A 25831-nucleotide genomic window follows, 5' to 3' on the forward strand; every position below is an offset into this window, starting at 1 on the left:
GCAGCTGGCACTAACCACTCTCAGGAGACAGGATATGGAGTTAAATGTACCATTGGTGACCCAGTATGGTTATTCACATAAGAATGGCCAATCTGTTCTTCCCATAGCTGCATACCTCGGGACACCAGTAAGCTATATGTTGATGATAAATGAGGCTTTTGGACATGAATACAGCAGTCAACCCAGCTAGGAGCCATGGCTCAAAGGAATTTTACCCTGTGGGGGAGAGTGTCAACTTAATCTTTGTTTTCGTTCAGTGGGATACCTGAAGCGGACAACTGCGTGGGTTAGGGAATGTCATCTGGCTCAGTGGGTTCTTAAACACAGAAGGGACTGGGCTGTCCTGAGGGGCAACAATGTGCAGGTAGAGAAGAATGTAGATTGCCTTCCTTGGTACTTTAAAACAAATATTGCTAATGTTAGGAAGAGAGAACCAATATTGCTCCTGGTATGATAGATAATGAAATGACTTTTCATTAGTGAAGTACTCTGTCTCGTTTGAATGCCTCGCTAAGATCAACCATGTGCAATCCACTTTGCTTTCTTTGAATGCACTGAAACCATCTTATGTAATACTTATTGGAATGTGCACGGTGGTGTATTTTGTCTTGCATTCTGTGCACCTCCTGAGAGCCATCAAAAGGATTTTGGTAAGGTCCCTCCAAAAATAACTCCCCTACTTTACTCATAGAAGCAAGCTATTTATTCTGGGTAATGCTCCAGAAACAAGAGCTCCATGCACTGCAAACATATTGTACTGAAGGACAGCTGAGGACACACAGCCTGCTTTGGCTTCATGGGAGGGCTTTGGGTGAAGAGCGAGATTAAGGCATTCTAGTGCTACAACTATCCTCGCTGCTATTCATTTATGTAGTGCTAATATGTTTACAATGGACTCCTCTTTGCCTGTGCTCAATTCTACCTAAAATCTGAGGAGCAAAGAAGGCTTATTTGCTGAGAGGAGGAATGAAGGACCATGCAATCTTATATATTTGTATCCTCGTTGCCTCAAAAATAATTTCTTGGAAACATAGCCAGAGACCACTGAAGCTCTCGACAAACAAACTTATCCAGAGTCCTAGTAAACTTGCCCCCAGAAATTATTTTAGGCTTAACTGGCACATGCACATACAAACACACATGCTCTAGAGGGGGCCACTGTGTCCAAGCAGGGCACGATTGCCAAGGGAGCCCAAGTAAGCGTCCCACCACGATGTTCCATCTGGTAACAGCTGCTTTAAATTACAACCGTATCTCCACAGGATCCCCTCTCCTGTTTGAGAGCTGTGCTGAATCACTGCCTCTACTGGACAAGTTCACTCTGACTATTTGGCCCTGGAATTCCATTACTGGACATTACCATTCCCATCTCTGCCAGTAAAACATCAGCCTGGCACTTAACTTTCAGTTTCTTGATTCCTGTTTTATTCTTGGCGTCCACTATTTGTCACTCAGCTTCTGTGACACAGACCTTCATTTTTTCACCTCTGCCAGAATGACTTTCTAACTGCACTTTTAATGAAAATCCTGTTGGAGACACCTCCTTTGGTAAGGCATTTTTCCCTGCTCATTGGGGAAGCAAATATTTCCTTTTGATTCTGGACACAGGTGGTGTTGGTCTGAGGCTGGCAATTTTTTTTACTATGTCCATACCAGTAACAAGCACTGGTTTCTCTTGCTTCAGAGAAGAATTTTCAGTAATTAGTCACCTTCTGCTAGACTAGGTTTTGTATTCACTGATTAAATCAGTAATAGGGCAGGTTTTACTGGAGCTGCTCTTTACAGAGATGAAACAAGAGATGAAGCTCAGGCTTTCAGGTGAGCTGCTCTTGCCTTTTTCTAAAGCTGTGTATTGACACTTTGGTTTTTAGCCACCACTATGAATTCCTGTTTTAGAACCAGGTAACCTGTGCAACAGCACAAATTGTGCCTATGCTAGGAGTTTATATGGGTGCACCTATGCTGGGAGTTAAAACCCCAGGATAGACAAGAGCCTCTTAGTTTACAATATTCATAGGTACTCAGCATGGTGATAGGTGCGCTGTAAATAGTAGTCAAAAGTTTTGATGGAAAAATACTTCTGGCTTTTCAACAAACAGGAAAGTTCTACAGAAAACGGCTCTATCAGAAGCCTAATAAGTCGTTAAAAGAAAAAATTGATAACCTTTTCCCCCACCAAAAAGGAAATCCTAAATTGTTCTTGTAGTTGACATGATCCTTGCACACATCAGACTCCATGCAGAACATCTTTTTGATCTCCTGACAAATGTATTATCGCTTATACTGCACAATATGGCACTGGGCCATATAGGAGAAGCAGCTTTGCTTCTATTCTTTTAAACTCTCAAGAATGATGCTTGTTGCATCAGCTGTTACCTGAAAATCAGACTGTCTGTACTCTGTCACATTTTTTGTACCTTCAAGATTATCTACTTCAGTGATAAGACTTAATGGAGAGAAACTAGTTGTAAACCAGAATATCCACATTTTCACATTGTAAGAATTTAGGTAACCTTCAGTTTCTTCTTATCAACATCAAACGTTCACTGGGGTTACTTTCTCATTCCATTTTATGAATGAGAGATGTAATAGTGGACCCATAATGAGCCACTGGCAAGAGGGACTGAACCTGTGAACTCTTGATCTTAATGTACAAGCCTCTTCCCTGAACTAAATGAGCCTGTTTTATTAAGTGAGACTTTTATGATTCTCTACATGTGCCCAGCCACCATGTGAAGGGGACAGAGCCACTGCACTGACTGGCTGTGGACTGCCCATCAGGAATCTCTGTCCAACCCCATCAAGTGAATTTTCACAGCTACACTCCATAAAACAAAACCCGAATGGAAAACAGCATTGTGCCGAGATGTCCTCTTCCCATCCCCTACCTACACCAAGACTGACCCAACATTCTCTTCTGTCCCCAAGATTTTATCAGCCTGAAGACTCTTTCCCTCACTACAGTAGAGTCTAGGAGTGTACGGTAGCAAAATCTCAGTCTGCGGGAAGGTTAGTGACAGAAGGTAAGGGAGCCATTGTCTGGTAAAGATCTACAGCACCATACTTTCAATGGTATCATACTCTGCAAAAGAGCTTGTGATGCGGCGGAAGCGGGGGGCGCACCTCACTGCCCTGCCCACTCGCTGCCAGCTCCAGGTCCTCCAGTTACTCAACTCTGAGCTATTTCCAGTGACACTAGCATTCAAAAGTCCTTTCTCCCACAAACACAATGGTACCAAACAAGCCTAGAGCAATTTATGTAGTTATATATTTGAGAAAATGTTTTTAAAAAGCAACATTTTAAAATTGTCCTTTAGCCTAGAGACGCACTGCTCACACAGAACAGACCTTGCCTTTGGGTAATCCTAGGGAAGTTAGTCTTGGCATGCAGACCAAAAAACATTTATTCATCAAAGTTGTCATCTGTGTCATCTCTGTCTCGGGCACCACTGCAAGACACATTATCACATGGATCCTTGGCCACGCAGTATTTGTACGTCTCCGTACAATGCGGGCTGCTGGCCAAACATTTGCAGGATGGTGAGCATCTGCTCTTTGCACATGAGCCGAAGGACTGATTGGGGAGTGTGTAGTATTTTACACACAGCTGGTGCGGTCAGTCCATCCTCCAAGACCCATCTATGCCTGATAGGGGAGGACAGCTTTGGATGTGATTAATCATCCTGGAGACGTTCCATTGCTAGATTATTTGCCCTTTTAATAGCATTTATACCTCCTTGGTTGTGGCAAACTTTCTCTGCCTGATTGCTTTTTGGAAACTATTCACCAGCATGGCCTGCAAGTGATGTAATATCGGTCTTCAAATGGCAAACTCCGCATATGAATGCCTGCAGTGCATTTCTGACCTCCACATAAATGTCTTTGGCCATTCTAAGCACCTTCAGGATGAGAAGTCAGTGCCTTCCAGTTGGTTAATCTGGTCTTTCCAGCCAACCTTCCAGCAGTGCTATGCCCTGACAGTGGATGGAAACCTGGCAGTATGGCAGCTTTCAAGGGCCCAAGTGAAAGGAACACACCTCAGGAAGGTAAAGAGCAATGCTGTCCCCTCAACAGCAGGCAAAAAACCAGAATCTTGCAGAAGTCTTGCGTGGCATCTCACAGAGTAGCAGAATGTCTGTCTTGTGCAAAACCCAGAGCTTTGTAGCATTCTCTCTGTGGCACTGATGGCATGCAACATAATTTTAATGTTGGCTTCCCCATGGGAACTATGAAGAAACTCAACTGAACAGTAAGAGGTTGTAGTTTCATGATACCATGCACTGGCAAGGCTCCCTGAGCAATTCATTGCACACTGGAGCATTTTTCCTACAAGATATGCCACTCATTCATCCTTTGTGTGAGCATGAGAGAGCTTCTTCTCTGAGGAAACAAGGTGCTTGCAGAGTCAATGATTTTTTGAGCCCTTCGCGGCTACAAATGTCTACCTGCAGGTGCAGTATCTGCAGACAGAAATCAGGATCTGCTACTCCCAGGAGATGCTGTGGTGGAAGGAAAGGAATGTAATGCTGCCACTCCTGGCTGTGCAGCTATACCTCCCCAAGCCTATTGCCAGTGAAGCTATACAAACACAAGCAAGAGACAAAACTGGTGATGGGACTGAGGGCAGTACAGCCACGCGGGTGAGAAAAACTGCCAGCATGAGGAGCTGGCTCCTGGGAGCGGCAGCATCTTGCTCCTCTCCTCTGGCTGCAGCATCTCCTGGGAGTAGAGCCCTGGGGATCAGTGGATACAGATTTCTATCTGTGCCTATCCACATCCATAGATAGAAATTTGTCTCTGCATGGGGTTTGAATAGCTTTTGTAGGGGAAAGAGGCAAAACCATGAAGGCTCTTCTCTCTGGTAATAATTTTTTGATCAATTCTTCTACATACATACCCTACACAAGATGAACTTTACCACAGGTCTTATATTTTCTCTGCAGCCTATAACCAACTGTTCAGCCACCCTCTGGCAGGTGTTACCATAGTCACCCTAGCCCTGGCACCAGCTGTAGCTGTGCTGCATCAGCACAAAACGCTGCCCTGCGGTGAGAGTGACAGTCCAGAGAGGGGAGCTCAAAATCTGCCTGCAGCTGGAAAGTGGTTGAAGAAGGGGGATTGGCCTGAGGATGCTGGCCCAGGAAGGGCCATGTGCAAGAAGACTGAGCGCAATAGATACAGCGTGTGAGATCAGTAAGACTGACATTTGAGACATTGACAGTGTGGGGCTTGGGAAATGGGTGTGGACCTGTGGGTGAGGAGTTAGTCACTGACGTGCCTGTTGGAAAGAGGTGTGGTTATTGCAGCTTCAAACCACAGAAGCATCACCAGCTGGACAGAGGCAACAGTGAGACAGCAAGGGGCTGAAGCTGGGCTTTACCGTCAGAGAAAGGAGGAATTGATTCTACCTTCAGCTGACAAAGCATGTTGTTGAAAATATTTTTGTGAGTTATTTACAGGATATTAATTTCCTAAACAAGTATCTGCTGTTACTTCATATTACATTAGTATCTTATTTTTTTTGTTCCTTCTAATTTGTTTTTTTCTTTTATAAAGTTTAAAATTTATGGTTATAGTCATTGAATTGGCTTGCCTCTGCCTTTGCCTCTCCACATAACCTCACCAAAGTCTGCATCATTGCATTAACAGTTTCAGTTTGTCACAGGCTTGTGGCTTATCAGTTATTGCTACAATGAAAGGCCTCTGTCAGCATAAAGTGCCAGTCCTGTTGTCAACAGGTACCGGCTTAGGAGCACCTTCCTAGATGTGCATTATTTAGCTCTGTGTTTGTCAAATATACATTGTTCCATCGCATTCAAAGAACAATCATTGTGCTTTCCCAAAGACTCATGTAGATCAACATCACGCAGATCTGGACACAATCAGGAGACGAGCAAACCATGACCAGTCTGCAGTTAGGTCTGTAATAGGGTCTGCCACCTTCACTTTGATATTCCTCTTTGCATTTGTTCAAGTACAGCTTTTGTTTGTTCTTCTTGACTGGAGCCTGGAATAACTATTTGGGTTTTGAAGACTTCAAGCAGATCATGACTCCAAATAGCCATTCAGCTGCCATCCTTAGCTAGCTCATCACTGCTTTTGTCTTGATATTCATGTGCACTGGTTTATCAGTGGGTTGCCAATGTGACCAAGCTCAAACTGTAGCTTTAAAAATGCCCTTTATTAGCATTTCACACTCCTAATGGGCCTAAGTTGTCTTTAGTTACTGGTGGGTAAGTCATCCTAGCCATGATTAAGATTTCATTCCAAATTTAATGGTGCTCTGGGGCTATCCAAAAAAATCAGGAAAGAACATTTGGATGCTGTGTTATGCCCCAAATGACCTTCATCATTCTGTTTTTATTTTCTAAAGCTTCATCTGAGTCAAGTGCACAGATGGGAACTGGTGACCTTTTAACAACAGATGAGGTACCAGGCAAACATCTAAAGCAACCTTTCCACTTAGGGTAATCGTAACAAGCCAATTTCCTTTTTCAAATTCTTCCCATATGCCAAAGTCAGATTTTTTTCTACGCTGCTTACTTCAGTGAGGTACCAGGCAATCATTTACAGCAAAAAAGTTTTTCATTACATATTCCAATACTGCAAGGTGCAAATGCTAGTTAGAAGTTCTGACACATCGAAAAAAGAGCAGCAAAGACTCATTCATCTTCAGGTATTGCCACGCCATCCTGAAAACTGGCATTGTCACTAATTTGACCTTATGAAATTTCTCGTCCATTCTGTGACGTTGCAGCTCTCCAGGGCATGCAATACGTCACTGAGAGTGGAATGCAAGCTGGATGTGTGGAACTGGTTAGTCAAGTCCTGTGTGCTTTGGAAAATGACTTCAACCCACATCAGCAAGCTTGCCAAAGAAGTGTATTGTGTAATGTACAGTAAAAAGCCCACATTAGGGACACCTTGGGAATGGAGGTTGTAACTCTGAACAAAATGTCCTTTGAAAATTTTCCAACTGAACATTGACTTAATGCAGCTCTGAAACTTTACCATACAGAAGAAAAAGGCTGCTTTCTCTTTATCTTTTTAGGACATTTAGATAGTACTGTACTATATTTTGCCTTTTTTTGGGAGGGGGTCTCTTTTTGGGGGGTCCTTTGTTGCATGCATTTGGTTCCAAATGAGGTGTATGATTGGTCAGTTTGTAACGTTAGTGCTCATAACTCTGAGGTTCTATTGTACTTATGTACCAATGTGCATTCCATTTCCGGATGTGTAGCCAATATCTTACTATAACTCTTTTGGCATAACAAGCAAAGCTGATAATCAATACCACTGAACTGCTATGTTTTAGTTAATCATGGCACATCAACTTGAAGCATTATCATAAGTGAAAGTAATCTGTAACATTAAAAAATGAATTAGATATCATGTTTTGAGCATTAACTACAGGAGGGTCTCGATATTTGCAAGGGCTCAGCGTTGAGAAACTTCGCAAATGTTCAATTTTGCAAATAGCATTTTACCCAATGGGGGGAGACAAGAATTTTGACCACTGAGCTGCTTCTTCCCTCCCCCTTGACAGGGGGATCACCGGGCCCCGGTGCTAAGCTGCTCCTCCCTTTCAAGCGGGAGGGAAGGAGCAGCTCAGCACCAGCCACTGCTGCCATGGCGGGGTCCAGCAATCACCCTGATAAGGGGGAAGAAAGGAGCAGCTGAGCTCCAGCAGGGACTGGCAATCCTTCTGCTTGCGCATAATTACATTCAGGAATGTTAATATCGCGACCTTACTGTAGTTACGTAGTACGTCCAATCCAGTGTCACATTTAGCAGTGTGAGGGCTGTATGTATTGACATGTCTGTTTTTTAAAAACCTGCCTTCTTGAATATATATCTGCATACTTGCTCTAGTTTCACCATGTTTGCTTCCATTGTCTTCGTGACGTAAAGAGCTTCTGAATTGTATGAATGTGTCGATTTTTTACAATCAAACAACACTTCCCTGGCCCTTCTGTTGCTCCTGGAATTATGCATTGTTCACTGGGCTTTGTTTTGTTTTCCAGTTTGGAAAAAGTCAATTAGAGACCTTTTAATGAAATGCTCACAGTGGGTAACTACGTTAGTCTGTAGCTTCACAAACAACAAGCCGTCCTGTAGCACCTTAGAAACTAACAAATGTATTAGGTCATGAGAGTTTTGCTATGTCCCTGCTGCTTCCCCAGGGCTCTGGAGAAGGGCCGGCAGCTGCAGCTTCCCCGGGGCTCTTGGGGAGTGCTGGGCACTGCCACTTCCCTGGGGCTCCCAGGGAGTGCCCACAGCTTCCGCCTCCTTCCCAGCTCCCCTGGGTTGGGAGGAGCCACCCATAGTCCCCCATATCCCGTATTTGCGACAGAGAGAGAGATGGTTGCCCTAATGTGCAGGCAACAAAATGGCAGATGAAATTCAGTGTTGATAAATGTCACGTAATCATCAACATAATCACAACTAGATCGATAAAATGATGGGCTCTAACGATGCAGTTACCCCTCAGGAAGGAGATCCTGGAGTCATTGTGAATAGCTCTCTGAAAACACCCACTCAATGTGCAGCAGCAGCAGTCAAAAAACAAACACAATGTTGGGAATCATTAAGACAGGAATACATAATAAAACAGACTATATCTTATTGGCTCTTCAAAAATTCATGGTACATGTACACCCCCATCCTGAATATTGAGTGCAGATGTGATGGCTTTATCTCAAAAAAAGATATACTGGAAAAGGTTCAGAAATGCACAACAAAAATGATTAGGGGTTTGGAACAGCTGCGCTACAAGGAGAGATTAGTAAGATGTGAACTTTTCAGCTGGGAAAAGGAAAAGGCGTATGATAGAGTTCTATAAAATCATGACTGGTGTTGAGAAAGTAAATAAGGAAAAGCTGTTTACTTCCTATAACAAAGGAACTAAGGATCACCAAATGAATTCAATAGGCAGCAGGTTTGAAAACTCTTTGTGCTGACAGGGTTCTCAGAGACTGCATCGTGGCAAACCAAAATAAAGGCTTGAGTGGGGCTTGGCTAGTTTCTGGTTCTCATTTGGAAGGCAAACTTCTCAATCAGGCTAAAACTATGCCTCTCAGAAGAAAACTAAGATTCTAGAGAAAAATAAGCCAATTTAAGGAAAATCTGCAGTCAATCCCCAAAAGAACTGGATTTACAGCGCCTAAGATTCTCTGTTGATAATTTTTAGAGAAAAACCTTATCTCATAGTTGATGACATCTTGAAACATGCTTTTGAGTTATGGGAGGGACAGATAAATATTGTTGACTCAACAAGCTTTTGCATTCATCTTAATTTCCTGTCCATTTCTGATTTGCTGACACAGTGATACACATTACAAAGCATTTCTTGTAGCCACTCACTCTTGCTTCAAACATAAAAGGAATGTTTCTCACGTTTCCAAAATAGGAAATCATTTCAACTGATGGTGACATCTTCAAAACCTCTCCAACTTCTTTGTTTCTGTACAGTGGAGCGAAAGACACATCTGGTGCTCTTTCTCCACAGGTGGCTCACAAATTGCATACCTCTTATGTATAATGTTTTCGATTTAGCAATGAGTTGCTATTGCATGGTTCCAGGACACCCAGATGCCTTCAGCATCCCAAAAAGTTTGCCAATAACCTATAATGATTTCATGTTGTTAGAGTATGGCTCATTGACTTTGCAGTTAATTTAAAAAACACATAACTTATGACAACAAGTCCTGGGCCACCTCATAGACTAACAGATGTTTTGGAGCATAAGCTTTTTTTTGTTTTTGAAGATACAGACTAACTCGGCTACCTCTCTGATAACTTATATGGTGTTTTATGCAGAGTGTATCCTTCCACTCTGAAAACTAGTTTCTACTCTCAAAAAGCTGATGCAAATGAAAAAGAGAAACAAGGCACAGTTGCTCTGGGAACCATTACCCAGTGCTTTCATTTCACTTTAGCCATGAACAGATCTTCCCTGCTATACACTTTCAAGTGATGGAAATATCAGTTGTGAGGAGCTTTTATTGGAGTTTCTTCACTGAGTCCAATTTTTGCCCTCTTCATTAAACGTGTCATCACAAGAAACACACACCATCTCCACCTGTGCATTAATCTTTCTTTTCCTTCGTGGGTCTTCCAATCTTCACCTACTTCCTCAGAAATTGTAGGTACCCTCCCAGTCTTTCAGTTTCTGGGATCCTATTGGTTGGTGGTCTTGCTTCTTTTTTCTCCCCTTTCAGGACTGCTCTCCCACTACCTGTTTGTGTTACTGCTACCCACCAATTTTGTCTAAAGAAACACACCCTGCCTGAAACTGATGCAAGCCTAATCATTTTCACTTTCTTGGTAGGAAGAAAGCACTGTAGGCAGGTATTGCAAAATACAGTCAACCATTGGCCAGCAGCCAGGAATGAACTGGCCCTTGGGCAAGTACCCCATGGACCCCACCCAGCATCTCTCTCTCTCTCTCTCTCTTTCTTTTTTTCCCCTAAGGTAGCTAGTAATGATTCCATTTCTGGGCACCCTATTTGTGACACCTTTTCAAAAGTTCTGCGTAACAAGCTGGCTATCAGAGGGGTAGCCATGTCAGTCTGCATCTGCAAAAACAACAAGAAGTCCTATGCCACTTTTTTATGCTCCAAAATATCTGTTAGTTTATAAGCTTTTGTGGGCAAAGACCCACTTCATTAGATGGGTATGGCTGACTGAAACCCAACATTTTCTCCACTGGATCGTCATTTGCTAAGGGTGTTTTGTGAAACTCTCTACTCCAGATATTTCACTAACTCAATCAGGTATTCAGGAGATGGGAGTGGGGCTCCTGACAGATGACGCAGGTTGTACAGTTCCTTGGATAGGAACTTGGGGAGCAGCCAAAGCTAGTGAAAAGTCCTGGCTGGATTTTATGTTTCCACAGGAGGCTTTTTTTGGTGAAGTTTTTGAGCTGCTGAGACTACTGAAAATATATTCCTATTGCTGTTTCACTGCAGCGTCTTCTACTGTCAGCAGAGGAATCTCTGTGTAAGGGTAGTAATGACAGCACAAACGCTGTCCTTTTGAGATTGGAGGTATCCTAAAAGACAATCTTTGGTCAGCCTTATACCCTACTCAATTTTAATGTCCTGACCTTTTGAACATTTATACTTTCACACATAACTTCCTCAGTATTGCAGTGGGCCTAGGGCATAGTGAAGAAGTCACTGGAGGAATCTTTATGGACGCACGTGTGTATGTGGCACTTACGTATTAAAGTACAATATGGCTGGCATGGTGCAGAGAGAGGGTGATGATGCCATTTTACACCCTTGTGCTGCAGTTTTCTTGTTTGCAACACTATCTAACTGCGGGATACGGTGTGACAGGATTTGCAAAAGGCAGTATTTTGTCAACAGAATATCCCAGGCAGCAAGCACACAGGGATTGTGATTTTAAAATGTTGCACTCCTATTGAGTGAAATGTCATCACAGTAAAACTAAGCAATCAGATGCCCTCAGTATTGAAGAGAGGATCATCAATGGATGGTCCAATAGGGTGAAGTTATCAGTACTACTGCAAGAAGTGCGGAGGAAATGTAAAACTAACACGGCTTTTGAAATTGCCAGATGTGGCAACTGCTTTCAACAGTAATTGTGAAATGTTATTAAATTCCTTGTTGCACTTTGAATGCATCAAAGCTACATATAGACACCTATTACAGCAGCTGGAGTCTAATGTAGTTTCAAGGCATACATATTAGACCAAATCTGAACGGGGAATCATTAGGGAAACAATTCCAAATGCTCTGGTGTGTGGGGCAACCCATAAGACCTCCTCAAAAATTAATGGAATTGCAATGGGTATAAGTCAGCACAAAACAGGGCCTGACAGAAAGAGAAAGAGAAGCCTTTTGAATTTAATGGGGGCGGGGGGACAGCTCAAGCATAGTTCCTGAGCAATCTGCTCCCTGCTTTGCCGCCCTTGACCATGTTAGTACAGTAACCGTTGTCGTTTCTGATTAGGTTTTAGGACACCCATTTAAACTGTTCATTATTTGCCTGTTCTTAATGACAATAGCAGAGAGGGTACTAAATACAAAGCCAGTAGTAACCCAGACCCCTCAAACAAGCAGTCCCTCTCTTTCCACCTCTGCCTGCCCTATACCCACATTAGAATTCTCTGACCCTGCGGGGGCCAAAGCTGCCCCTCCTCCAGCCTAGGTAGCAGCAAGGGCCCTGCAGCTGCGCCCATGTCCCTCTTTCCCCCATAAAGCTGCCTGCCGCCCCCACCCCCTTTCATTCACAGTCTGAGCGACTGAACTCCTCCTCCCCCCTCCCCTTTCGTCGGCACTAGCGCGAAGCCGCCCCGCGCCGGGCCGTACCCACTCCTCAGGTTGGGACTGTGCTGAAATGGGCCGAGGTGGCAAAGTGTGGCCCCGCTGCTTGGGCGGGAGCTATTGCCGAGTGCGTCGCCCCCCTCTCCCCCGCCCCATTCATAGGCCGCCCCCGGGGCCCGAACTGGAAGGGGGCTGAGCCCACGCCCGGGAAGCAGCACCTAGGCAAAGGCACAGCGCTGCCTCGTCCCCCCGCCGGAGGGGGACCACCCCGGCTGGGCATGCGTGCGAGCGGGCCGAGTCCTGCCTGCCCTCTGGCTTCCCAGCCGCGCGGGGGCGGCTGCGGGGGACCCGTGGGGCGAGGTCTGGCCCGGCCCGCGCCACCCCTTACCCGAGGCTCTGTATCTCCTCCAGCGCTTCTTCCTCTGGCCCGTCGTCTGGAACCCCCTTGGCTCGGCTCATCTCCGCGCCTCCTCCCGCCTCGGCTCTTCCCATCCGCCCCACCTGCCGCTCGCGCGGGCGGGGAAGGCCGGCGGGGGCTCCCCGCTGCGCCGGTCGCCGGCAGCGCGGAGGCTCCGCGGGAGCACCAACCTGCTGCTGCCTGGCGAGCCGGGCCGAGGAGGAAGTGAGAGCGAGTCCCTCCCCGCACCCAGCCCGCCTGGCCCGGGCGCGAGCACAAGGAAGGGCTGGCCCCGGCGGCGGGGCTCAGGCTGGGGAATGGGAGGAAGGCTCCTGGGGGGGCGGGGGGCAAACCTGGGGGCGGCCCCTCCTCTGAACAGCCGCTTCACCTCCTGGGACTCCCCGTCCCACGGGGTGGGGTGGGGACTTTCCTGGCTCCTGCCTGCACCCCCTGCTGGAGACCTGCCCTGGCCTGGCTGTCCACACGCTCAGCAAAGAGATGGGCTGAGCCTAGCCTCGGAGGCTACCTCGACACAAGAAGCTGTTTCCCGCCAAACCGGGCTTTTGTCGGGAAAAACCGCAGAGCGTCTACATGGCAAATGCACTTTGTCAACAGTTTATTGACAAAACCGGGCACATCTGCGAGCAGCGTTATACCTCTCCCTGATCAGGTCGAATGCCTCCCTCGACAGTTTCCTGACGGCAAAACAGCTGTGTTGATGCTCCAGGGCCCTTTTGCCGACAGACAGGGCTTCCAGTTCCAGGACTGCACTGTTTGCAGAGCTTCCCATCAGCCGCTCTGTCCAGAGAGGACCGGGCAGTCTGGCTGCTCTCTGACCACAGAGCGGTTTGCTCTTTCATCCTCTTTTATGTGTAGATGCAACCTGTCAAGAGAAGTTTTGCCGGAAAATCCCTTCCGACAGTCACTTCTGTTGACAGATGCTTCTCATGTAGATGTAGCCAGTGTGAGTATGAGCAGCACCAAATCTTCTGTTCCTAGTGTGTCTAATTAATTCAAGGGAAGAATAGGATTTTTAAGAATAATTAGTTGCAAATGATAGAAGTGACAAATGAATAGATACTCCATGAAAATGTGTTTTTTCTTTATGAAGAGAAATTTAAATTCCCTTGCTGGGCTTGCAGTGGTCGCTTGCAGTCATTGTGTTGGGGGAAGAAAGAGAACATTGACCTTTGCGTGGTCCAATGAGGTGAGTCCACCCCCTGCCATTTATGAAATATCTAGGTTTGTGGTTTGTATGGGCAATGGTCCAGAACCTTTCTATGAACAGTGCCTTTGGGACAATTGACTTGCCAGGTGGTGCCAGGCCTGAAGGCCATGTAGTCCATCTCTGACGGTGCCCAGTACCAGAAGTTTCAGAGGAAGGCATAAGAATCCTGCAGTAGGCATATGTGGAATCATTTCTTCTTCACCACAACCACCCTCACGTTATGTGTCATCCAGCAGAGCTGTCCCATCCAGAGGGTGAGGTCGGCAGCCATCCCAGGTCCTATGCTTCTGGGGGCCACACAGTGGCAGCCCCAGCCCTCCTAGGACAGAAGAGGATTACCCAGGGCAGGGGGTAGCAGTGAGTGGTGGCAGCAGCAGGGAGTTGCCTCCCCTTGTCCCCTTTCCCTGCACTCACCACGCAGTGCCTGTGGCAACGTGATCCACTCTGCTGCTGCATGCCCTCCTGGCCCACTGAGCCCTGCTTCTCCATGGGCAGTGAAGTGGCACTTCCCACTGCCACAGAAAAGTGGGGCTCGGTGGGCCAGGAGCGAGTGCCTAAGCAAAACGGAGCAGGCTGCCACTGGCACTGCATAGTGAGTATGCAGGGCAGGAGGTCAAGGGCAGATGAATGCTGCTGCTACTGACAGATATCAGAGAGGTATCCGTGTTAGTCTGTAGCTTTGAGAACAACAAGAAGTCCTGTGGCACCTTATAGTCTAACAGATATTTTGGAGCAAAAGCTTTCATGGGCAAAGACCCACTTCAGAAAGCTTATGCTCCAAAATAACTGTTAGTCTATAAGGTGCCACAGAACTTCTTGTTGTTCTCACTGCTGCTACTGCACCCTGACCCAGGTAATCCCAGGCCCTATTTTTGGAGGGAAGGGGGCACGGTGGGGGCAAAGTGGGGGAGGGAGGGCTTACAGCACAGGTGGGGTTGTCTTGTGCCCTGCCTGCAGGGCACTAAAGGGGTTGCCCCATGCCCGGCCCCTCATGACTCAGGTCAGCCTGTCCCACTCTGTAATAGATTAGCTTAATCTTAAATCATGAAATTCAATCTTGCAAAAATTTGGGATGAGTTATTTAATTATAATTTTTTTTTTTGAAGAATGCATCACTCCAACGAGAAAGAAAATATAAAAAAAGGCAGCTGAAAGGATTCAGGCTCTCTGTACTAGTGCAGCCCTTTGTGACAATGCTTTGTCTATTATGTAAGCAAATTCATGCTTCCCAATGTGTATCTGATTTGTGTGTCTTTTAATAATCTGTAAACACTACTTAATTGTTTGCAGATGTCATAAAATGAGTTAAAATCTTGGTTTACACAAAACACACTTTTATTCAACATGCTAATGTAAATGTCAATAACAAACTGAAACACTTTTCCTTACCCAAAGTAGCTGTGATGTACATCGTTGCTCTTAAGCTGTTTTTAAAAGCATCATTTGAGGTGTATGCACAGACACACACACGCCCTAAGAATTACATCACATTTCTGCTAGCTCATGCACATATGCAAACTTCTTTTTTCTGCAGCAAGAAATCCCCCTTGCCTTTTATAAGGGGTGGTAAATTCACAGCCAGTAAATATGAGGCTTTGTCTACATGCCAACTGAACAACAGAACTTTTGTTGGTTTTGGGGGGGTGCTTAGAAAAGCCTTTTTCTGCCCCACCCTCACCACCAAGAAGAAAAATTTGCCATGACTAATGGCTCGTTGTTGACAGGGGTGCTCTCCAATCGATAACGTGAACCCCGCTTATATGAGATGGATATATTTTGTTGGCAAAAGTGCTGACAGGCTTCAGATTGAAAGACTTTTAGCAACACAGCTGTGTCGACATGGCTGTGTCACTAAAAGCTGTGTAGTATAGCCAAACCTAAGGCTTGAGTCACTTACAGTTAAATTGCTCTGTAAATATGCCTTTTTGACCTAAGGATAACCACTTACAAGTCGCTAAAAGGGCATTAAAGGAGGAGGGAGAAAAATTATTCTCCTTAACCACAAAATGATAGGACAAGAAGCAATAGCCTTAAATTGAAGCAGGAGAGGTTTGGGTTGGACATTAGGAAAAGCTTCCTAATTGTCAGGGTGGTTAAGCACTGGAATAAATTGCCTAGGGAAGCTGTGGAATCTCCATCACTGGAGATATTTAAGATCTGATTAGATAAACATCTGTCAGGCATTTGTCTTGGTCCTGCTGTGAGGGCAGTGGACTGGGCTTGATGACCTCTCAAGGTCCCTCCCTGTTCTACTATTTCTGCCATGATGCCCTTTGCTCATTTGTTGATTTGGGATCCTTATATCTTCTGTCAAACTCCCTTTCATTCCACATCAGACCTTGCTTTGCCATGTTAAGAAGCTGTACATTAAAGATAAGCAAACATCCTCCCAACCATTGTTTGCATGGGAAGACAAAACATTATGGCTACATCTATACTTACAAAAAACTTTGAAATGGCCATGCTAATGGCCAAATTGAAGAATACTAATGAGGCGCTGAAATGAATATTCAGTGCCTCATCAGCATGCCACCAGCCACAGCACTTTGAAAGTGCTGCATTTTGCTTGCTCGCAGCTCGTCTACATGGGGGTCCTTTTTGAAAGGACTGTGCCAACATTGAAATTCCCATCAAAATCAGCTGATAGGAATATGGGGATTTCGATGTTGGCAGGGACCTTTCGAAAAGGACCCCTGTGTAGACAAGCTAGGAAGCAGCAATGTTTTAGCTCACTCATCAGCCTGAAGCACAGTAAAACATGTATGCCTCCTTGACAGAAACAAAACAACAAGGTACTGCTTGGTTGAGGAAAGCATAGTTTGTTGCATTCTTTCTTTCCCCCTGTTCCCACTAAATGCTCAGCTTCATAAGGTTCCTTCCTCCCCTACTCCCAGAAACGATCCCATAAATACCCCCCATTTGATATGTAACCATGGAAATTGTAGGTCTTTAATCACTTTCCCAGACTCTGTTCAGGATGTTGGCCTATTTCCCATTCACCTCACAAAAAAAACCAAAACTGGCCTGCAGGCTGGGGAGAGAGGAGAGAATCGTGCACCCCACAGACATTGTCACCACACCCTTTGGGCATTCTAATTCTGGCAGGGCTTGAAGTCCCCATAGAGACTCTCTATTAGAAGGTCCCATGCTCTGTAAACTCTTTGCATTGAGACTGGATGTCTTCCTAAAATGCATGCTGGTCCTTCAACTCGTAATTATGGAAGTTTTGCAGAAATTTGGAATTTACTGGGTAAAGGTTTATGACTTTGTGTTACCTGGGAAGTCATACTAGACAATTATAATGGCCCCTTCCGACCTTACAAGTTTATGAAACAGTTGTTTCAATTTATTTGGTAAAATTTCATGCGACTTTAGAATGAACAGCTGCTAACTATTAAATAGAAGTGTATCAAGATTCATTGATGTAATAGGATATAATTATGAACTATGTTTGCTCTCATTTGGACTGCTGTAAATCTGAACTTTGGTTTTAGCAGACTTTTATATGTATGTAATACAGCATGGAATCTGATTTATATAGTTGATAACCTAATGAATGTGGTAAAGGGGTACTATCCATTTTTTTAAAAAATCTCATTTAAAAACACTTATTACCTCTCTTTAGTAATGTTTTAGATCGGGGTCAGCAACCTTTCTGAGGCAGAATGCCAAAATGTGACCTTTTGACCTCTACATACAGTCTGAGTGCTGGCGATACTTTTTAAAGTCACCAATAGTCCTACTTAAAACAGTTTCATTAAAAAATAAATTAAGATGCAGACCTTTACCGTTTTTAGATGGTGGTTGTTAGCATTAGCTGGTCTTTTGTTAATCCACAGGCAGCATCGCTTTGAGCAAACTTAGGGGTGGGACCCCAGGTCTAAGCTCCTGCCTCACATGCTGATGAACATCGGCACATGTGCTGATGGTTGTTGACCCCTGCTTTAGATCATGGACACAAGGGCTACGTCTACACGTGCACGCTACATCGAAATAGCTTATTTCGATGTAGCGACATCAAAATAGGCTATTTCGATGAATAACGTCTACACGTCCTCCAGGGCTGGCAACATCGACGTTCAACTTCGACGTTGGGCAGCACCACATCAAAATAGGCGCTGCGAGGGAACGTCTACACACCAAAGTAGCACACATCGAAATAAGGGTGCCAGGAACAGCTGCAGACAGGGTCACAGGGCGGACTAGCACTTCCCGGGCAACAGCACGCCGCTCCCTTAAAGGGCCCCTCCCAGACACAGTTGCACTAAACAGCACAAGATCCACAGAGCCGACAACTGGTTGCAGACCCTGTGCATGCAGCATGGATCCCCAGCTGCAGCAGCAGCAGCCAGAAGCCCTGGGCTAAGGGCTGCTGCACACAGTGACCATAGAGCCCCACAGGGGCTGGAGAGAGTGTCTCTCAACCCCTCAGCTGATGGCCGCCATGGCGGACCCCACTATTTCGATGTTGCAGGACGCGGATCGTCTACACATGCCTTACTTCGATGTTCAACTTCGAAGTAGGGTGCTATTCCCATCCCCTCATGGGGTTAGCGACTTCGACTTCTTGCCACCTAATGTCGATTTCAACTTCGAAATAGCGCCCAAAACGTGTAGCTGTGAGGGGCGCTATTTCGAAGTTGGCGCCGCTACTTCGAAGTAGCTTGCACGTGTAGACGCAGCCAGAGTATTTAAAAGCCGATGTACTTATCACTATTTATGCTGGTTTATTTTTTTTATATCACTCCTCTCAATGTAAGTAGACTTACAGCTTTCAGTTTGTACACGACTTGTACTAGCGCAATGCAGTAATATTTTAAACACCAAAAGGGAATGTTTTCTTGCAGACAAACTTCCCCTTGAAATAATAAAAAGTTATTTCTGAGCCACGAGGTCCTTACTCAATTTTTACTCAGGCAAAACTCGATCAATGTCAGTTTTGCTCAAATATGGGCTGAGCCAAAATCTGAAAATTTTGCATCTCTAGGTTTGTCCCTGTCACATTGAATTTGGGGTTTAAAATACTTATTTAGAGTTGCCATAATTTGTGAGTATAATGTGTCTGGCTTCTAAATATAGGACACTATCTCTGTGCAATCTTGCTTAGTTCAGTGTGCTTGTCGGGATGTAGCTGGGGATAGAATTTGGTCTGATGACTCATGGTGGTGGTTTTATGTTTGTTTGTTTTTCCCAAATCCATCCTTCCACTGGGGAGAAACGTCTCTGGCACATCTAAGACATAGTTGAAAACAAGCTATGGGATTTTGGTGCGCTGGCTCTGAAATGGTTAACTAACACCTCTTATTTTGAAAGCCTTGGGATATCCTTGTTAGGTGCCAGTGAGCATACAGCAGCAGGACTAGACTTTAAATAATGCTTGGAAAGGTTAGATATTTATGGGTAAATATTGGTTAACATAATTCTCTCTGCACACACACAAACCAATGAAAAAATGTTTCCACTGATAATAGAGAGGCAAATAAGAAAATGCTTCTTTAGACCTTTTTAGAGTTTCTTTTAAGGTTATTTACTTTATATTTTGATATGTGATGCTAAGAATTTTTGTTTTAATGGTTATAAAGCTTTAAGTTTTTGTATTTTAACATCTACTGTCATTGAATAATTGTCTGACCACCCATAATTTCCTATGACTTTGAAAATTTAAATTTTCAGAGTATATTATTTGTCAGAATTATATTGTAAAAAAAAACAAATTTTGCCATTTTAAGGCAGTCCCACTCCATTCCCTGAGAAAGTAAGCAAAAACAGTGTTAATATCAAGCTCCAGCAGCATTATTGAGTGGAAAACTCAAGATTAAAAACAACAAAATTGCTAGAAAAAAATGTGTATTTGGACTTCTAAATGGTTTGAAATGAGAGTAGATTAAAGCAGCCAGACTAGATTACTTATCATGCCTCGCCACAAGGTGGACATAGTGCAGGGTACTTAGGCATCCCAGCTTACAGCAAGCCAAATGCTTCTATATACCAGCTTGAAGAATATTGCAAATCGTGGAGTAAACCTGCTCAAGCAGAAAACAAGTCAAGCTAGGAACAGTTTCTTGTGCTTATTTGAGAAACTTCATTCAGTTTTACCATAAGACCCAACTGGACTCTTGAGATCTGATTTTGCAGCCCCTTTGTGTGAGCAATTCCCACAAAGTCAAAAGGAGTCGCCCATATGGAACAGCTGCAGACTCAGACCAGAACCCTAAAATAAATACATTAAGTGGAACAGTCTCAGGGACCTAGAAATATGGTAAAATTAAGCTTCTTTTCACTGGCAGAATAGTTTATTTTAGTAAATGTATAATTGACTTTAGCCTAAGAATGAACATCTTATGTGTCAGAGGATAATTATCCCTTTAATTAACTCTTCTACTCCAGTTACTATTCATCTGGCCCCTCTCCCCAGCACTTCTGATCTTACCATTGGGCCCAGGCTCAATGAGTGTCCCCAGCTGTCCCCTTCACACCATATCTGCCAGCTGCACAGCACACAGCTGGTCCATCTTCAAACACATATAGCAGACATCCACATGTGCACAAGTGCCACCACCTTAGCTTCCTCACCTTCCTGTCCCTGCCCTGACACCAAGAGATGGCATCTCTTATCATGTATGGAGGGACAGGAGCCCTGGTGGGACATGAGGTATTCCACCTTGGTCCCACAGCCCGCCAGGGACATTAGTTGGTAGCTCCTGCCCAGACCTGTGAGCACAGGAGAAAATGTGACATGGCTCATCACTTCACCTGAAACCAGCCCTTCTGCATGGAGAGAGAGACCCTGGCACATGTCTACATCGAGTGCAACAGTTTTCTGTCCCTTTTCCAGTTTCTGCAAAAACTTCTACTTAAGTTTTAGCTATGCTTTGTCCCACATCTCCTGATCTAGTCACATCCCATCCATGCCCCCACCAAGTCACAAGGTCTCTTCTGGGCACTGACCAAGGTGGCTGTCCATCAGACTGGAAGGAGGAAGCTAAATGGGAGGTGCGCTGCAATGGTGGAGTCTGTTTCTGATGCCCCCCGTCATGTCTTTGGACAGAATTCCTCCCGGCCAAGTCCTCTGATCCCTGGAAACATTAGAGGAGCAGCAGGTGCTGGCTGGTGTTCTCTGCTTATTGTCTTCCCCTAGATCCCTGCTTTTGGACCTGTGGCCCTTTTTTCTGCCCCTCTTTTTGCATTTGTTATCCCCTGTAATGATTTATGCCTGGGTCCAGTGAATCCTTCCCTGAGGTTGGAAAGATTGGGGCCTTCAGGTGCAGATGGGTTCAAAAACCTTAATAGGTACTGTCCATATGTCTGCATGGATATGACAGAAGGTGGAATTTGGCTCTTGTTTCATTGGCATAGTCTAGGTTCTCATGTTGTGAATCCATGAGAAGTCTTCCTGATCTTAGCATTTTGCAACTTTAAAGTCTCTAGCTTCAAGTAGCATAGAGAACATATATTTAGATTATCAAACTTTGTGGCCTTTTTTTCCAAAATTGGCTTATTGAACTTTTAACCCTGGGGCAAATTCCATAAGCAAAAAAGGTGAAGACTGATCGTGGATTATTTTACTCAAATTTTTGTCAACAAATATAAACCATTGAATGATGCAGCATATTACATTATATGACAACATTTTATCAAAGAATACTATTCATAAGCTTTGTTTAAAACGTCTGTAAACTTCCCTCTGAGGACGACGATTCTGGGCTTAAATGCTTCCTCACTTCTGGAGGGACATAGGTTAACATGGTGCTCACATCTGTGTAACTGAAACCCAGAAGGCAGCAAGCAGGATTTATGGACACCAGGCCTATTCCAAAATGGTGTTGACAGCTTGGTTCATTGCCAGTTGCTTATTTAAGCTTACAAATGCCCTCTGGCATGAAAGTCTTCTAAAAAAGAAAAAGATATGAATTTTGTACAGCATGCAAATGTTTCACTGCAAGCATTCCATAGGGTCTGCTCTGCTCAATTTATGCTTTATGCATTGCATGCCATGGATTTAATCCTTTTCTCCCTGCACTTCAGCAAGAAATGATATGAATGGTATATTTACAAGCCATTGGCAGTTTCATCTTCCATTTTGAGTTGAGGCATTTTGGTCAGTCTAAAAACCAGTGCTTTGTCACATTAACACCCTGCACCAACCACCTATCAGACGGCTCATTATAAATAGAGATCCTCTCTAGAGGCATAGTCTTACCTGGAGCAGCCATCTGGAAGAATTGCAAGGCATGATCCCTGCATGTCTATTACTTGGCCATTGCTACTGATTTTGCTTTTGAAGGGAAGAGGCAGGAAGTATGTATTTCATGACTGTGGTACAATGTGCTTTGCCAGTTAATATTAAAACTCCCATTAAAAGTAAATGACGGAAGCAAGCACACTGTTTTTCACTGAGCAGCAGGAGATGTGTAAGCTACCTCAGAGATATTATTTTAATGGCAAGCGGAGTGAGAGAGGTAGGCAATCATGCCTTGATCCAGTTCTTTCTTAACATGAGCGTTATGTGCTGCTAATAGAGACATCTTCATATGCTTTAAACTGCAAGCTAGTAATTGTCACGACTCCTTCCTTTTCCGGCACTACTTTGTACACATTTGTGTAATTGAGTGGCACTCTAGGTGATATTCCCCCCCCCCAGAAAATCTATTGTGACCACGCATCTTCCTGTGGTTATTTATTTTTACACAGACTACAACAGCTGCACTCAGGTCCCTTGGGATATACGTGTTGGGTCTCTGCCAGTGTGTCAGTCCATCAAATCCTTTATTTTTATGTAGCGCCTTTCATAGTAGCGATCTATGTCCTGTTGGCAAAAGTTATAATTAGACCTTCAAAACCAGTTCAGGAAAAGAAAAATCCAATTTTGCAAATCCCCAAACTGATTCAAATGAGAATGTGAGCGCTCAGAAGGCTTGGCTTTGGTATGCTCTTGTCAACATAGCTCTGACACAGCAGAGAAGTTTTGCTTTGGTTAGTTCTGCTGCTTTTTTGTGATAGTTCCATTTTATGGTCCTAAAGTGGTCCACTTGCAATGTAGCAGTCATCATTAGATTAAAACCCAAGCCATTTTATGTTATCTCTTTGTTGCATTTAAAACATCACAAGTTTCTGCATCTACACAGTAAGTTTGCCCAAGTTACAGCAGCCAGTGTAATTGAACTGGTGCAACCACAAGAGTGGATAGGCAAAGCTGCTCTAAACCGTGACTGAACAACAGTGCTAATTGAAATGTCCCATGGTTTAAAGGTCTTAATCACAACTAGGCTACAGGCATTTCCTGTGCAATAAGAAATTGAATTGACTTTAAAGAGGACTATTCCACAGCCATAGAGATTCACCAGTCAAGTGTTCCTTTATGTACATGTGATTAGAATAAAGAACTGAGAGTTGGAGGCTGATGGAAGCAGAAGGATTGAGAAGATAAAGATTCTAGACCCAAACAGATCTGATACTGCACAGGGCATTGGAATGAGGTGGTCTGGTATGTGTGTCCTGATTTGGCTTCATGGAGTTAAGGATTGTGGATTTGTTTTTGTGTTGGCCAGGAGAGGTTGCTGTCCACACAAGTCTTGATGCATTTTGAGACAGAATAGCTAAATCTGGGACTCCAGTTTTTTTACTGATTACCTTTATTTTCAGCACTTGCCCATTATTGAAGTTGAGATGTAATGTGCATTGTTTGGTTTGAACATTTGAGTTGTATAAACAAGGGATAGGTATATGCTCTAAAATAGGGGTGGCCAACATGTGGCCCATATCCACCATGTTTTATTTGAGTGTAATAGTGTCTCAGCTGAGGACTTCAATGTTTTGCAGGCATTAACTAGTTTACACCAGCAGCTGCTGAGGTGGGTGAATATGGTCATACACATTTTGGAGGTAGATGAATTCAAGCACAATGAAGATGAGGGATTTGCTCAAAGTAAAATTAGCAAGTAGCTTTTTAATTGTTAATTCCCTTCTCTACGGAGAAGACAAATAAATCTCCCTAAGGGTTACCTCAGAGGTGTCCTGAAGTTTAAGTAATTTGCCAAGTACTTTGAGTCTTCAGAAGAAACATACTCCAGGAATGAAAACTATTATTGTAATTTAGGAACTTGTTAAACTTCAGCATATATCTGAATTTCAAAGTGTGCTCAGTCAACTGTTTAGACCTGATCCTGTTTTGTTGAAATAGAGGGCAGTTTACACTGATAAAGTAGGAGTCTTGAGAAGGATTTGGTGTACTGAAGCCTTTCAAATTAAAAGTCTATTTTTAAAATCACCCTGAGCTGCAATGGACAGCCAGTGTAAGGAACTGAGAATATAGCAACATGGTCTGTTTGCTTTGGGTGGCAGGGGTCTTTCTGGCTGCCACATTCTGGATGAAGCTAAACTCCTGAAAGAGTGTTTCTGGCAAAGCCATCACTGAAGAATGTACAGAAATCCTATTTGGATGTAACAAAAAGCAGGGGCCTGCAGGATTTTGGCAGAGTTTAGTATGTCACACTTTTCACAGGTGATATTAAGCTATTTAAATAGGAAATATATATTTTAAACAGGTTTGTAAAAAAGAGACTTGCAAATCTACAATAAATTGGATGTGGCTTGCTGTACATGAATAAGGGATACACTCAAGAAGTGCCTGAAGGAGGCTAATCCAGTTGGATTAGGGTGTGCATTCTATTTAATGCCAAGAATGAAAATGTCAGTTTGACTCTGGTGCTTTGCCAGTGTGCTATAATGGGTACAAAAAGCAGCTCCAGCTTCCAGTCTCTGCCATTTGACTGTAAAACAGCTTATATCTTCATTGCATTGTTTTTTAAAATTGTATAGATGTAGCCACCTCTAAGGCAGAGTAGCAGAGAAGCAGGCAATTGGTAAATAATAGTAATGGAAGAGGAAAGAGAAGGAAAAATTTATCCAAAAGGGAATTTGCACACTATTGTCACCAAAAGCACAAGGGGGTCTTTAAAGTTCATGCCAGGCTGAAAGAGCCTCGGACTTTAAAATCTCAAATGTAAGATCGTTCTACATAAGGAAAATTGCAGAGGAGACCAAGTAGATCCCTCATGATCTGAACCAGTGGTTTCAGGAATCTTGATATTTTATTTTTGATGCTAAATCCAGAAAGTCTGGCAAGAAGTTCTTTAACAAACATACATTTTTCCTTGGAGAGAAATTTTGCCAGTGTTGGCATTTTACATTAGAGCAGCTATCAAAATTGCCATTGAGTTGCATTGAATGCTGCTGCTAAGTTTAGAGAACATGGGAAACAAACTGGCTATGTCTACACTAGCGTTCTTCGTTCAAACAAAACATGTAAATGAAGGAAATCAAAAATGCAAATGAAGCACAAATTTACATATCTGGTATCTCATTTGCATATTCTTTTTTCAAAAGAATAAAAGAAGTGTAGATGCGGTTCCTTCAAAAGTAATCCCCATCTTCAAAAGAACCCTTCTTTCTCAAAAAAAAAATTGGAAGAAGGGTTCTTTCAAAGATGGGGATTACTTTTGAAAGAGCCATGTCAATGCTGCTTTTCTTCTTTTGAAATAAGAGTATGCAAATGACGTGCCCAATATCTAAATTTGTGCCTCATTTGCATTTTTGATTTCCTTCATTTGCATGTCTCTTTTGAAAGAGGAATGCTAATATAGACGTAGCCACTGTGTGTTGCTTTCAGTAGGAAATTGTGAATAGAGTTCCTGTACTTTCTAAATTTTTCTGCATTTACATGAAAATGATAGGCAACCTGAGGCCCCTAGGCTGTATGTGTCCCACTGGGGCCTACTGGGGTGCCACCTGCAGCCCACAGGCCCCCCTGTCTGCCTACTCCCCCATATGTCTCTCACACACCAGGGCACAGGAGCCCCTCACTTCCTATGCCTCCCACCGTCCTTCTCGGCATTTTCAGAGGGCACAAATGGT

General features: G+C 43.9%; 1 protein-coding gene across 2 annotated transcripts in view; it reads right to left on the minus strand.

Annotated features, from left to right (window-relative positions):
* The window catches only part of DAPP1 (dual adaptor of phosphotyrosine and 3-phosphoinositides 1), a 49967-nt gene extending 36900 nt beyond the window's left edge, over window positions 1-13067 (minus strand). The window contains exon 1 of one of the 2 annotated variants that reach the window (XM_074993527.1): window positions 12682-13067. In XM_074993527.1, coding sequence (XP_074849628.1) covers window positions 12682-12785 — 104 coding nt within the window. In that variant the 5' untranslated portion in view covers window positions 12786-13067. The remainder of the gene's footprint in view (window positions 1-12681) is intronic. The other variant, XM_074993526.1, reaches the window with a different exon arrangement.
* Between the last annotated feature and the right edge of the window lie 12764 nt (window positions 13068-25831).

The sequence above is a fragment of the Carettochelys insculpta genome, chromosome 4 (genome assembly GCF_033958435.1).
Source record: "Carettochelys insculpta isolate YL-2023 chromosome 4, ASM3395843v1, whole genome shotgun sequence".
In the NCBI taxonomy this organism is placed as follows: Eukaryota; Metazoa; Chordata; order Testudines; family Carettochelyidae; genus Carettochelys; species Carettochelys insculpta.